The following is a 12579-nucleotide window of genomic DNA, read 5'->3' on the forward strand; positions in this document are numbered from 1 at the left end:
ATGTAAAGGGAGTCTGCCTTAGAACATATAACAACAGCAACAAAAATCCGCTAAGGTGGCAGCCAGGTCGACAGCTTTCTATGGAGAAAGGGCTCGGGGAGGGAGGCCGCAACATGGAGTTTACCAGACGAAGTTTTTGGAGTAACCCTGAGGGAGAGAGCTACTGCTAAAATGACAAAAAAAAAAAAAAAAAAAAAAAATCCCAATCTCCTCTCTGGATCAATGTCCCCCCCCCCAATAAAGTAAAGAGCATCCGGAGCTCTAGGCTGTGGAACTGGGGGTGCAGTAGCTATGACGCAGACCTCACCGGCCCTCTCAACCTGCCCCACGTGCAACCTGCCCTGGTTCTGTCTCTTCTCCAGGCTGGCCTCGAGGACCCTAGGGCTTTTCCAATCATATTGCCTACATGTTTGAATTAAAAATAGAAGGTGGCTCAAGATGTCCCCGTGTGCGCGCACATGAGGTGGGGGCCCTTGTCTGTGTCCTGCGCACACAGAATATATTAACATATATATTGCTCAAGTATATATGCTATTTACAGAATATATCTCTATCAACATAAACCACTTATTTATAGGTGTGTACAATACACAGTCTCATCCTAGCAAGTCTGGGGGTGGGGGCGGCGGGCACACAACTCTGGGGCGGGGGACATGGGGCCAGCACGCTTACACAGCAGGAAGGACTAACTGGAAAGGAGACAGATGGGGTTACGGAGAGGTGTGCCCCGGACAATCACGGCCTTCCAGGGAGAGAAAAAGGGGACTTGGCGGGGGGGGGGGGGGGGGAGGATGAGGGGGGAAGGGAGGCTCACTAATGGCCCTGCCCAGTTGGCCATTTCCCTTTTGGGATCAGAAAACAATGATTAAGATTTGGTTGTTTTAAGGATTTTGTGCAAAAGGAATTCAAAAGCAAACAAAACCAAAAACCAAAACCGAAACCCACCGAAACCAACCAGAGGCGATTGTGATTAGCATGCCGGGTTCTGAGCTACGTGGTTCTAGGATAGTTCCTCCACCCGAGTGTGCCTCTGTGGTCCAGAGAGGAGAGGAACACAGCCGCGTACAAGACCTGTGCAGGGGGGTAAGTAAACATCCCCTCTTCTGACCAGAAAACACCCTAAAAGCCAAAAAGCCTGGTGGACTGAGCAGTGCCACCTGGCAGGTGGTGATACGCCGGGATGCCCTGTAGGGGGCGCCATGGGGGGGCCTGCTGTCTTGTGCCAGAGCTCGGCTCCCTATAACCTTTCTCAGAAGCCAAGGCCAAGTTGCTTACGATACATCTTTGAATTTGTGTCTCTCCCCAGAGATACAGGGTACGAAGTGCCACCAAACCCATCTCCTCCAAACAAAACTACTCCTCCCCCAGCCACCTGTATGCAAAAACAATGAATAGTAATAATAATCATAAAAACCCACACGTGCGATTTTTCTCCACAAATGCTCGAGATAGCTGCCTCCTAGGAATTGTTATGACCGCTGACTGCTGGGCGTTACTTCGGGCGGGTAGGTGAGCTCGGGGGGCCGAGGCCTCTTTGTCCCCTAAAAGTGGGGTATAAGGGACGAAGTAGGGGAAAAACTCGAGGCTGGTCTAAGTGACAGCTGGGGAGGTGGACGCGGCCCAAGGCACCCTGGGCCTGGGCTGGTGGGGATGCCCATTTGTGGAAGGAAACGAGTCTTTGCTGGCCCATGTTGGGGCTGGGGAGAGCGGAGAGAGGACAGGGAAAAGCTGGTGCTCTAGGCTGGTGGGAGACGAGTTGCCCTGGGAATCCCTTCCTCCTCCAGGGACAAGTGCTCTGGGTGGGAGGTTGGCCCAGGGCCCCTCTTGGCAGTCGTAGTGGGAATCGACACAGGCCCTGTGTGGTCGGCAGGTAGGGTTCTAGGGTCTTGGTTCTCCCCCCCTCCCCACCCCCTTGCAGTTTGGGGGTAGGGAGCCCACTGCTGCTGTCTCAGACTCACTGGCCATTACAACCTGAGGGAGGTCTGCTGGCCTCCCCTGTGAGGCAACCAGCCCCCGGGCCTCTGAAACCAAAGCAGCAACCGTCGCATTAATCGTGTGTGTGTGTGTGTGTAGGGGACTCATGGGGGTCTCCCCAGCTCTACACACCCAATTTTGCGCCACCAGCATCCTAAGATGTCCCTAGGTGCATCAGGACCTGCATCCCAATGCCTCGTGGGAGGTGCCAACTTCCTTTGGTGTTTGCTGTGGGCTGTAGGTGGGGCCTTGGGCCGTTCCCAAGCCCCTTGGGCCTCGGAGACGACTTTCTGGGGGTGGAACTTGGGGGAGGAAGATGGGTATGTCCCCACTGGGGGGGGAAACTGAGTCATTATTGAAAAGGTTGGGGGTCTGGAAGGTTGGAGGTGGGGGTGGCCTTGGTTTAGGCCCAGGCCTGGAGGATTCAGGCATCAGGGGAGTGTCCCAGAGGGCCCGTTCCTGAGGGTCCTGGGGGCCGGTCTTTCAGTCCTTGGGGAAATACTGCCAGAGTAAGAACCTTCGTTAGGGAAAGGCCCAGGTGGGCTGTGGCAGGGAGGAGCCTTTTCTAACGCTTCCCTCCTTGACTGACCTTCAGGGCATGGATAACCCCGTTGATATTCTCTTCTGGAACCTATGAGGCAGGAAGCAAAAGAAAAAACAAAACAAAACAAAACAAAAAGACCAGTGCATTAGGTCAGGTACCCGTTCCCCAATGCATAGTCCCTGCCTGTTCCCAGGGCCACTTACCAATGCATGGTCGAACTTGAAAGTACTGATGTAATATGCTGGGATGTCTGCAGCTGCCAAGGGCTCGGAGATCTGGGCTACAATCCCACACTCATCTATGGGAACACAGGTGTTTAGAGTCTAGGCAAGTGCTCCATGACTGAGCTACGCCCCCAGCCCCTCACTGGGGGATTCTAGGCAGGGGCTCTACCACTGAGCCACACCCCAGTCCCTCACTGGGGGATTCTAGGCAGGGGCTCTACCACTGAGCTACACCCCTAGTCCTCACTGAGGGGTTCTAGACAAACACTATAGTGCCAAGTCTCACTCCTAGCCCCAATGTATTAATTTTTCATGGTGGGGGAAGGGAATAAAGGCCCTTTGGTAAAGTCCACTCATTGGTCTCCTGAGGGCTTTGGACACTTGTTACACCATCTGTCAGAATGGGGGGGGGGGGCTCGGCTTCCTTTAGCATCACTTTCCTCGTTTAGACCAGCGTGTAGGGTGGAGCTGGCCAGGTACCCTGGGAACGCTGGCATGGATCTCTGAACACAGGCGCTGGACCCCACAGGCTCACCGAATCCCAACGGTTGTCCTCCTATCCGCACCATCTTCCAGAGCTCTCCAGATGCACTCGTGAATAGCAAATGACTCGGGAACCTTCAGAGGAAGTAAGGGGAATCTGAGGCTGGTGCTAACTGGATGCTCCTCCAGCTCTGGGGCAGCCTTCTCTGCCTTATGGGAGCATCGTAGCGCCAGACTGAGAGGACGACTGTCCCTCTCCAAGGACATGTCAATGCCATTGGGGCCAGGGAGAAAGCCAATGCTGTGGGGAGACCCCGGGACTATGGTTCCAATCTCCGCTCTGGCACCATCTTGCTGTGACCCTGTGACACCTACAGGAACATCTCTAATGAAGGAAATAGGGTAGAACTGACCAGGAAGAAAGCATGTGCCACCACCCATCCCAGCCCCTTAACATCCACACAGAGCTCTACCCACCTCTGCTGGGTCTGTACGTCCATCACCAGCGAGATGTAGCCCTCAATGAGTGAGAAGGAGAAGAAGCGGATGTGGCCACAGTCATCACTGGCAGCCATGGCGTCCTTCACTCTGGGGATCAAGAGGGAAGCTGTGAGAGGGTAGGGCTCCTGCCACATCCTTCATGACATCTGCCACCCACCAGTCTGGCAGGAGCGGCCGCTCTTGCCTTGTGCCTTGCCTCCATCAAAAGCCCATGAACTCAGGAATTCATAGACACCCCCCCCCCACCTCCCCCGGATGCTACAATACCGACTTTGCCAGGCAAGATGTAACCACTGATGCCGTAGTGGCATAACGGTTAGTGGGGCAACCAGCCAGTTTCTGCTCGCATCTAGGACCTGCTTCACAGGAGGAAATCCATGCCTGGTATACCTGGTCAGAAGCCCATGGCTTGGGAGGTCACAACCCCTAGGGACAAAGCTATTATTCTGCCTTCTAAATTATTTTGTGTTCATATCCACGGATTAGCACTGCTCTCAACTGCGGCAGGAAGAGAAGCATCTTCCTGCATTAGGTTGCAGCTAACATGGAGACTCACCTGGTCGAGCGGTGAAAGTGACTGTCGAGCGCCCAGCCTTAAATGGGGCTATCTGCATCAACCCCCAACCCTACCATTAGGGTTCAAAACACATGGGAGGGGAGAAAGAATCTAAGAGCTGGCTCAGCACATATGTCTCCCCCCTCAGACTGTTCTTGGGTAGGACAGTCCCTCTCTACTTAGACAAGGCCCCGTCCCTTAGACTTGCTTCTTGGGGGCAGGTCTGTGTGTCTCTCTTTCAGATTAGGCTCCTGGACAGACTGTGCCTCCTCCCTCGGACTGGACTTATGGGTGGAGTCAGGTCTTCTCCATCAAAGCTTTGGGTAGAATAAGGTGTTCACTCTGAGCCACTCCTGGGTGGAGCAGTATCCCATGTCTGTCCCCTCACCCCAGGGACCTACCCATTGGAGTAGAACATCACGTCCATGAGGAGAGTGGCGACGGCAGGCAGCGTGTCAGGGTCTAAGCTGGTGACACAGAACCTGTTGCTTGGGCTGGATAGCGGGTGGATGACTGGCCTCTGGACTGAGAGAGCGTGGGACACAAGATTTAAGGGCAGAGTAGAACTTTTGTGTATAGGAATCGGGCCCAGCCTTAGACCTTGTTCAGCGTAGCCCATGTGGCTTTCCCACCCCCAACACACACACCGCACGGATTACTACGTTTCCCTTCAGGACCCCGGGCCTTTGTACAAGCTGCTGTGACAGCTGAGAATGTCCTTTGCAACGGCCACCACCTGGCTTAGCCCCTTGTGCTCCAAGTTTCTACTTCATGGTTCCTATTGTAGGTAGCCACCCTGACACCATGAGCTGGGCCGAGACAGGAGCCATCTCTGACCATTTTGCTGGCCGCTCCGCCTGGAATCCTGCGAACACCAGGTGAACTCCGAGGGGGGGGGCTTCTGCTGGGGGCCCCCCCGCCCCCCGCCTCCCTCCAGACACCAACTCACCCATCTTGGGCTTCACAAAGCCATTGGTGATGCTGAGATTCTCGGCCGCTACCGTTTCTCCATTGACAACCCGGAGGATGGTGAACTCCGAGGATAAGGTGTGAGTGACAAAGGGCAGGTCACGCTCGCGCACCTGAGGGTGGGAAGCAGAGTCCCTGAGTCCTGGCTCATCCCGCCTCCTGCGTTAGTGCACAGGGCTGAGGGTGAGGAGCAGAGCAGCAGACGCGACAGGATAGGATAACGTGTCTGCTGGAAGCAGGTGTGTGTGTGTGTGTGTGTGTGTGTGTGTGTGTGTGTGTGTGTGTGTGTTACACGGAGAAGGCTGGGAGCATGCACAGCCAGTCACCCCAGCTTTGACTCACCAGGATGAAGTCGGTCTGATAGGTGGACAACATAAACACGGAGATGTTCTGGTCAGCCAGTGGGGCGATGACAGACTTGGCGATCTTTGTCACACCGATGGGCTGGGAGCTGGAGAAGCTGCCGCCACCAGACACCACATTCAGGGCCAGCCAGGTGGCATCAGTCACGCTCAGGTGCTCGGACGAGGGCAGCTCTGCAGGGGGGTAGGGGGTCACAGATGATAATGTTGGTGACTTGCTTGGGGGCCTGGGTGTTCCCATGCCAGACCAGGCCGTGCTGGAGAGGTAGGCCGAGGTGTGTGGATGGCTGAGACCTTAGAGACTGTCTTGTCTGTTTCTGGGCCTCAGTTTCCTCAGTTTAAAGTATTTTTATTTATGTGCATATGTTTGTGTGGGTATGTGCATGTGAGTGTAATTGCTTAGGAGTCCAGAAGAGGGCGCTAGATGCCCCTGGAGCTGGAGTTACAAAAGTTTATGAGCCATCAAACATATTGCTGGGGACCAAACCCAAGTCCTTTGAAAGCACAGCAAATGCTTCTAACTACTGAGTCATATCTCCAGCCCCCAGTGTCCTGAGTTAGTTAACAGGATGGCTCAAAGGTGCCTTCTTTGGAACGCAAAGTAGGTGACATCCTAGATGGCTTGAAGCACCTGCCAACTTGTTTTATCTGTGTCCAGCCCCAGTTTCCTCCATTGTAAAGGAAGGTTGGTAATGCCTCAGTGAATGCCTACTTCTTAAAAACCAAATCCAAACCTGAAAATCGTTATTACTTTATTCTATGTGTATGTTGTCTCCTTGCTTGTCTGTGCACCACACATGTTTCCTGGTGCCCGTGGAGGCCAGAGCGGGCGTCCTATCAACTGTAACTGAGGTTAGAGGTGTTTATAAACAACCATGTTGGTGCCAGGAATTGACCCCAGGGTCCTCTTACCTACTGTACCATCTCTTCACTTCTGAATTCCTACTTCTTTAATTAAAAACTTAATTTATTTTTAGAGCTTTTTTTAAAAATTAAAAACCGTTCCTTTATTTTAGTTTTTATGTATATGGGTATTTTCCCATTCATTCTTTAATGCCCTTGGAGGCTAGAAGAAGGGAACTCATGGAGTTGGAGTTAGTTACAGATGGGTGTGAGCCACCATGTGGGTGCTGGGAATGGAACCCAGGTCTTCTGTAAGAAAAGCCAGCATTTGTGGGCTGGACAGATGGCGCCGAGGTTAAGAGCACTGACTGCTCTTCCAGAGGTCCTGAGTTCAGTTCCCAGCAACCACATGGTGGCTCACAACTATCTATAATGTGATCTTCTGGCCTGCTGGCTCACATGCAGGCAGAACACTATACAACAACAATAATAAATACATCTTTAAAAAAAAAAAAAAAGAACAGCCAGTATTCTTAACTGTCTAGTCATCTCTCTAGCCCCAAGATAATTTATTTCTCTCTCTCTCTCCCTCCTCCCCCTCTGTGTGTGTGTGTGTGTGCGCGTGCGTGCATGTGTGCGTGCGTGCACATGTGGATGCAGTTATTCTTGGAGGCCAGAAGAGGGCACCTAACTCCCTGAAACTGGAACTATAAATGGTTGTGAGCCACCCAATATGGCTGCTGAGAACCAAAGCTGGGTCCTTTGTACGAACAGCAAGCACTCTTAACTACTGAGCCATCTTCCCAGCCCCTTATTTATTATTGTCACATGAATATATCTGTGTCCTTGCTTTATTTGGGTGGGTGTGTACAAAGACGTCAGAGGATAGCTGTAAGGAGTTGGTTTTCTCCTTCTATTTTCATATGAGTGAACTAAGGTCCCTAGGTATGCACAAGAAGGAACTCCACCCACTGAGTCAGCTCACCACTCCATTTTTTTTTTTTGAGACAAGGTTTCATGTATCCCAGGTTGGCCTTAAACTAGCCATGTAGCTGAGACTCTTGATCGTTGGGATGACAGACCCGTTGTTGTCACATTTGGGACCAATGTCACAGGCCCAAAACTGTGCCACCACATCAGGCGTATGCAGTGCTGGGCAGGGAACCCAGGGCTTTGTGGCAAGCACCCACCAACTGAGCTCCTGCCCATGAATTCCCACTGCTCACAACCTTTCCGTGGGCCTGCTTTCCGTGGGCTTTAGTCACATTTGCATAGTCAAGTTAATCTAGAAAAAGAGCCTGAAGCCAGATACCCGAATGCCACGTTCCTGGGTCCCATCAGTCAGAGGCCATCTCCAAGGAACCCCCGGGCATGAGATACAGGCACCCAGAAGTTAGGTAGCTATGGTTTTAAACAGAAATGTTCACTATTGGACGAAGGCTCTGGAAAACCCAGGATGTCAACAAAACTCACCAGGCTCTGGGTATGGTGGCACCAACCTTTCATTCCAGCGCTCAGGAACCAGAGGCAGGTTGGATCTCTGTGAGTTCAAGGCCAGTCTCATCTACAGAGTAAATTTCAGGCCAGCCATACATAGTGAGGCCATGTCTCACCAAACCAAACCAACAAAATACCCAAACCCCAAGTCTTACAAGGCTCAGGAAGATCCTGAAATGTACAAGACTCACAAAGCCCCTAATACAGTGGCGAGGGGAAGGAGACTCTGGTAGCGCTGCCTTCACGCTGTACAGAGAGCTCCACAGCTGCAGCTTTCATGCGCCATCACCCATGCTGGTGAGGGCCTGTGGTGGTGCAGCTGCCTCTGACCCATTCATGTGCCTGTAAGTAACCCCAGGAACTGGCTCAATCAAATAGACTTGGGTGGAATAATTTCTTGGGTCTGCTGTTGGTACCCTATCTGGGTTGAAGAGATATTTTCTCATGTTTTCCCCCCGGAAACATGACACAACACCATGTATATGGTACCTCCACAGAAGAGCCCAGAGAGACTCATATAAGTTTCTTCATAAAATCCCAGGCTCCTAGCTGGGTGTGGTGGTGCACGCCTTTAATCCCAGCACTTGGGAGGCAGAGGCAGGGGGATCGCTGTGAGTTCAAGGCCAGCCTGGTCTACAAAGCGAGTCCAGGACAGCCAAGGCTAACGCAGAGAGACCCTGTCTCAGAACCCCCGACCCCCCAAAAAATACCCAGGCTCCTGCTAAGACCCTCCAACCCCATTCCTAGCACAGTGTAGGACAGAGACACGGCAAGAAGTGGACTATGACACTGTGTCCACCACAAAGACCCTGTGGAGGAAGCATGGCTGTCCACTCCACACAGATACTTGAAAGGCACCAGCAATTTGCCCAATATCTCTAGACTGGGAGCAACCAAGCCAAGGTTCAAAGACAAAGCCAGGTGTGGTGCGGTGGGGAACACCTGTAATCCCAGCTCCTTGGGCGGCTGAAGCAAAAGCTTGAATTCCAAGATAGCCTGGGCTACCTAGTGAGCTTGAGTCCCCAACACCCCTAGGCAAACAAGCATTGACAAAAACACGGGCTGGGGACGCAGAGCGCTTGCCGAATGTCTTTTCTAGCATCCGTAACAGCCCCAGTACTACATGAAACCAGATAAAGTGGTGTATATATATGCCTGTATAGTCCCAGCACTTGGGAAGCAGAGGCAGGAGGATCAGGAGTTTAAGGTCATCCTTGATGCTTCTGGCTTGAGATATATGGGATAATGCCTCAAAAAATAAAATAAAATAAAATAAAATAAAATAAAATAAAATAAAATAAAATAAAATAAAATAAACCAGCCAACCAAATAAACAAAAAAGAAGACTCAAGTTCAGCCAATTCAAAATATCCAGGCTCGGTCTTGAGGACCAACAGGAAGAAGCAAGAGACTCCAAAGGGATGGGGTTGGGAGCGGCGCGTTGAGAGGCTAGGACAGGGAGGGGGGCTGGGCCAGCCTCTGGAAAGGATGGCTTGGGGAGAAGGGATGCGGAGTGAAGCCAGTCAGAATCCTATCTGCCTAGCTCAGTTGCCATGGTGACCACAGCCTAGGGGCAGCCCATTGGTCCTGCTGACTCAGAAGGGTCGGTGGTCAGCCAGTTAGTAATGGAGAGGCAGGAGGCGGCTTCATAGGAGAGAGAAGAGGAGGAAGCAGTGAAAAGGCAGTCCCTGAGCCCTGGGCTTCTGAGACTACCTACTGCCCAGGTGTCTTATTTCTCCAGGAACAATATTCCCAAATCCTGGCCTTGCCCAGACCTCGCCTTGGCTCAGCTCCAGACTTCTCTGTGTGTACGTGTGCACATTCACATGGAGGTTAGAGGTCTAGTTGGTGTCTTTTTTAATTGCTCACATCCTTCTTCTTATTTATTTATTTATTTTACAGTTATTATATTTACAGTTATGTTACAGTATAAATACATATACACAGCACACACATGGAGGTCAGAGAACAACCTGTGGGAATCAGGCCCCTCCTTCCACCATACAGGTTGTGGGGCTGGAACTCGGGTGGTCAGGCTTGGTTGTGGGCACCCTTACCCACTGAGCCATCTTATTAACAGTCCTTGTGTTTTTTGAGACAGTGTCTCTCATTGAGCCAGATTGGCTGGACGGTGAGCAACCAGGAATCCTCCTGCCTCTGTGACTCTAGTTTTGGTTACAAGCACATACCATGCCCAATTTTCTTCCTTCCTTCCTTTCTATGGGTTCAGGGGATTTGAACTCAGGTCCTTCTACTGGCTTAGCAAGCACTTTACCAACTGGTCCATCTCCCATAGCCTCTTGCTTTTAGAATTCTAAGGAGAGCCCAAACTTGCTAAGGGCATCTTAGGGGGTGGCATTTGAAGCCCTTATTTATCATCTCTTGAGAGTTTCTGGGAGCCTGGGTACCCTGAAATGCAGCTTTGTGAAGTGGTCTTCCTTTACCCCTCATGTCAACCACACCTCCTGATGATGATGGCAAGTCAGGGAGCTCAGACAACAGCAGCTTCCTCAGCAGTCACACTAGGACGTATTTCACAGTGGAACAGATAATGTCTCACATCCCTGGAGCACAACCGTAAGCCATTTTGGGAAAGATGGCATATATGTGGTCTATGTCCTTAGTATCAGAGTGCCAATGACATCAAACAAACCTATTTATATATTTTTACGGATTGTTTTTATATATTTTTTATTATTAAAAACTATACATATTGCCAGGCATGGTGGTGCATGCCTTTAATCCCAGTGCTCAGGAAGCAGAGGCAGGTAGAACTTAGTGAGCTCAAGGCCAGCCTGGTCTACAAAGCAAGTCCAGGAGAGTCAAGGCTACACAGAGAAACCCTGTCTCCAAAAACCAAAACCAAAACCAATCCAAACCAAAAAAACTCCCAATAAAACTGTATGTATGGGGCTGGAAAGAATACTGTCTGTTCTTCCAAAGGTCCTGGGGTTCAATTCCCAGCAACCACATGGTGGCTCATAACCATTTATAGTGAGATCTGGTGCCCTCTTCTGGAGTGCAGGCACACACATGGGCAGAATACTGTATAAATAATAAATAAATCTTAAAAGAAAAGTATGCATGTATGTATGTATGTATGGGTATGTTCATGTGTGTGCAGATACCCATGGAGCCCAGAAGAGGGCGTCAGATCCCCAGGAGCTGGAGTCACAGACTTCTGTGAGCTGCCTGATGTGGATGCTGGGAACTGAACTCAGGTCTACTCTCCAATAGCAAGTGCTCTTAATTCCTGAGCCACTTTTCCAGCCTAAAGACAAGGTCTCATGTAGCCCAAGCTAGCTTTGAATTTACTCTGTAGATGGACAGCTGGTCCTTCATCTGTAAAATCGATGCTTAAGCCTGTGGACCGTGAGAATGATTCCAAGGATTCTCCTGAACGTAGAGCTGTCTGTCTGGTGATGAGACCCTCCTGCCTTAGTGGCAGACACCACTTCAATCACAGCACACAAGTTTGCTTGGTCTTTTTGGAATGACAGATATCCCTATAGTATGGTTTTCCATTGGGTAGGCTCAGAGAGTAGCAGGTGAGGCAATTCCAAGTTCCAAGTCATGATTTTATACTGTTGTTGGTAATAAAACTCTGAATACACTAGGTTCTACCACTGAGCCACACCCCAGGCCCTCACTGGGGGAGTCTAGGCAGGTGCTCTGCCACTGAGCCACACCCCAGCCCCTCTCGCTGAGGGATTCTAGGCAAGTGCTCTACCACTGAACCACATCCCAGCCGCTCACTGGGTGATTCTAGGCAGGTATTCTACCACTGAGTCACACCCCAGCCCCTCACTGGGGGATTCGAGGCAGGTGCTCTACCACTGAGCCACACCCGAGCCCCTCACTGGGGGATTCTAGGCAGGTGCTCTACCTCTGAGCCACACCCCAGCCCCTCACTGGGGGATTCTAGGCATGTATTCTACCACTGAGCCACACCCCAGCCCCTCACTGGGGGATTCTAGGCAGGTGCTCTACCACTGAGTCACACCCCAGCCCCTCACTGGGGGATTCTAGGCAGGTGCTCTACCACTGAGCCACATCCCCAACCCTTTGTGCTTGAACAAAAGGTCTTGTAATGTAAGTCAGGCTAGCTCTGAAATACTGATCCTCTATTTCAGTCTCTTAGATACTGGGGTTACAGACCAGTGTCTGCCCTCCTGGCTCTCTCCACAGACTTTGAAGACAGTCCCTTAGTAGTTAGCTCACAGGACTCCCAACACCTGTGAGCGAGTTCAATGGCTGCCCTCTGCTCTGTCATCAATACAGTGCTGGCAAGACAAAAGGAGCGTGTTTCCATCTGCAGAGAAGCCTCTGGAAAGTCACTGTAAGCCAGACACTGGGTTGGGAGTGTGGCTCAGCAGTATAGCACAGATGTCCCATGGGACAGGCACTGAGAATCATCTCCAGAATTGCAAAACTAAATGACTAAATAATTAAGGAAGCCTAATAGATGTCATCAATTTTCGTTGTTTTTGAGACAGGGTCTCACTCTATAGCCTTGGCTGGCTTGGAACTCATTCTGTAGACCAGGCTGGCCTTGAACTCAGAAGTCCGATCCACTTGCCTCTGATTCCTGAGTAGTGGGATTCAAAGGGTGCACTACCACCACCT

General features: G+C 51.2%; 1 protein-coding gene across 1 annotated transcript in view; it reads right to left on the reverse strand.

Moving 5' to 3' along the window:
- Nucleotides 1-553: 553 nt before the first annotated feature.
- CASTOR2 (cytosolic arginine sensor for mTORC1 subunit 2) overlaps nt 554-12579 on the reverse strand; it is a 40819-nt gene continuing 28793 nt past the window's right edge. The window contains exons 3-9 of the mRNA XM_084763934.1: nt 5594-5787; nt 5232-5364; nt 4684-4807; nt 3703-3813; nt 3278-3360; nt 2722-2816; nt 554-2605 (exon numbers count right to left, since the gene is read on the reverse strand). Of these exons, the coding sequence (XP_084620060.1) occupies nt 2540-2605; nt 2722-2816; nt 3278-3360; nt 3703-3813; nt 4684-4807; nt 5232-5364; nt 5594-5787 (806 nt within the window). The 3' untranslated portion in view covers nt 554-2539. The remainder of the gene's footprint in view (nt 2606-2721; nt 2817-3277; nt 3361-3702; nt 3814-4683; nt 4808-5231; nt 5365-5593; nt 5788-12579) is intronic.

Source organism: Acomys minous (assembly GCF_964271855.1).
Source record: "Acomys minous genome assembly, chromosome: 16".
NCBI lineage: Eukaryota > Metazoa > Chordata > Mammalia > Rodentia > Muridae > Acomys > Acomys minous.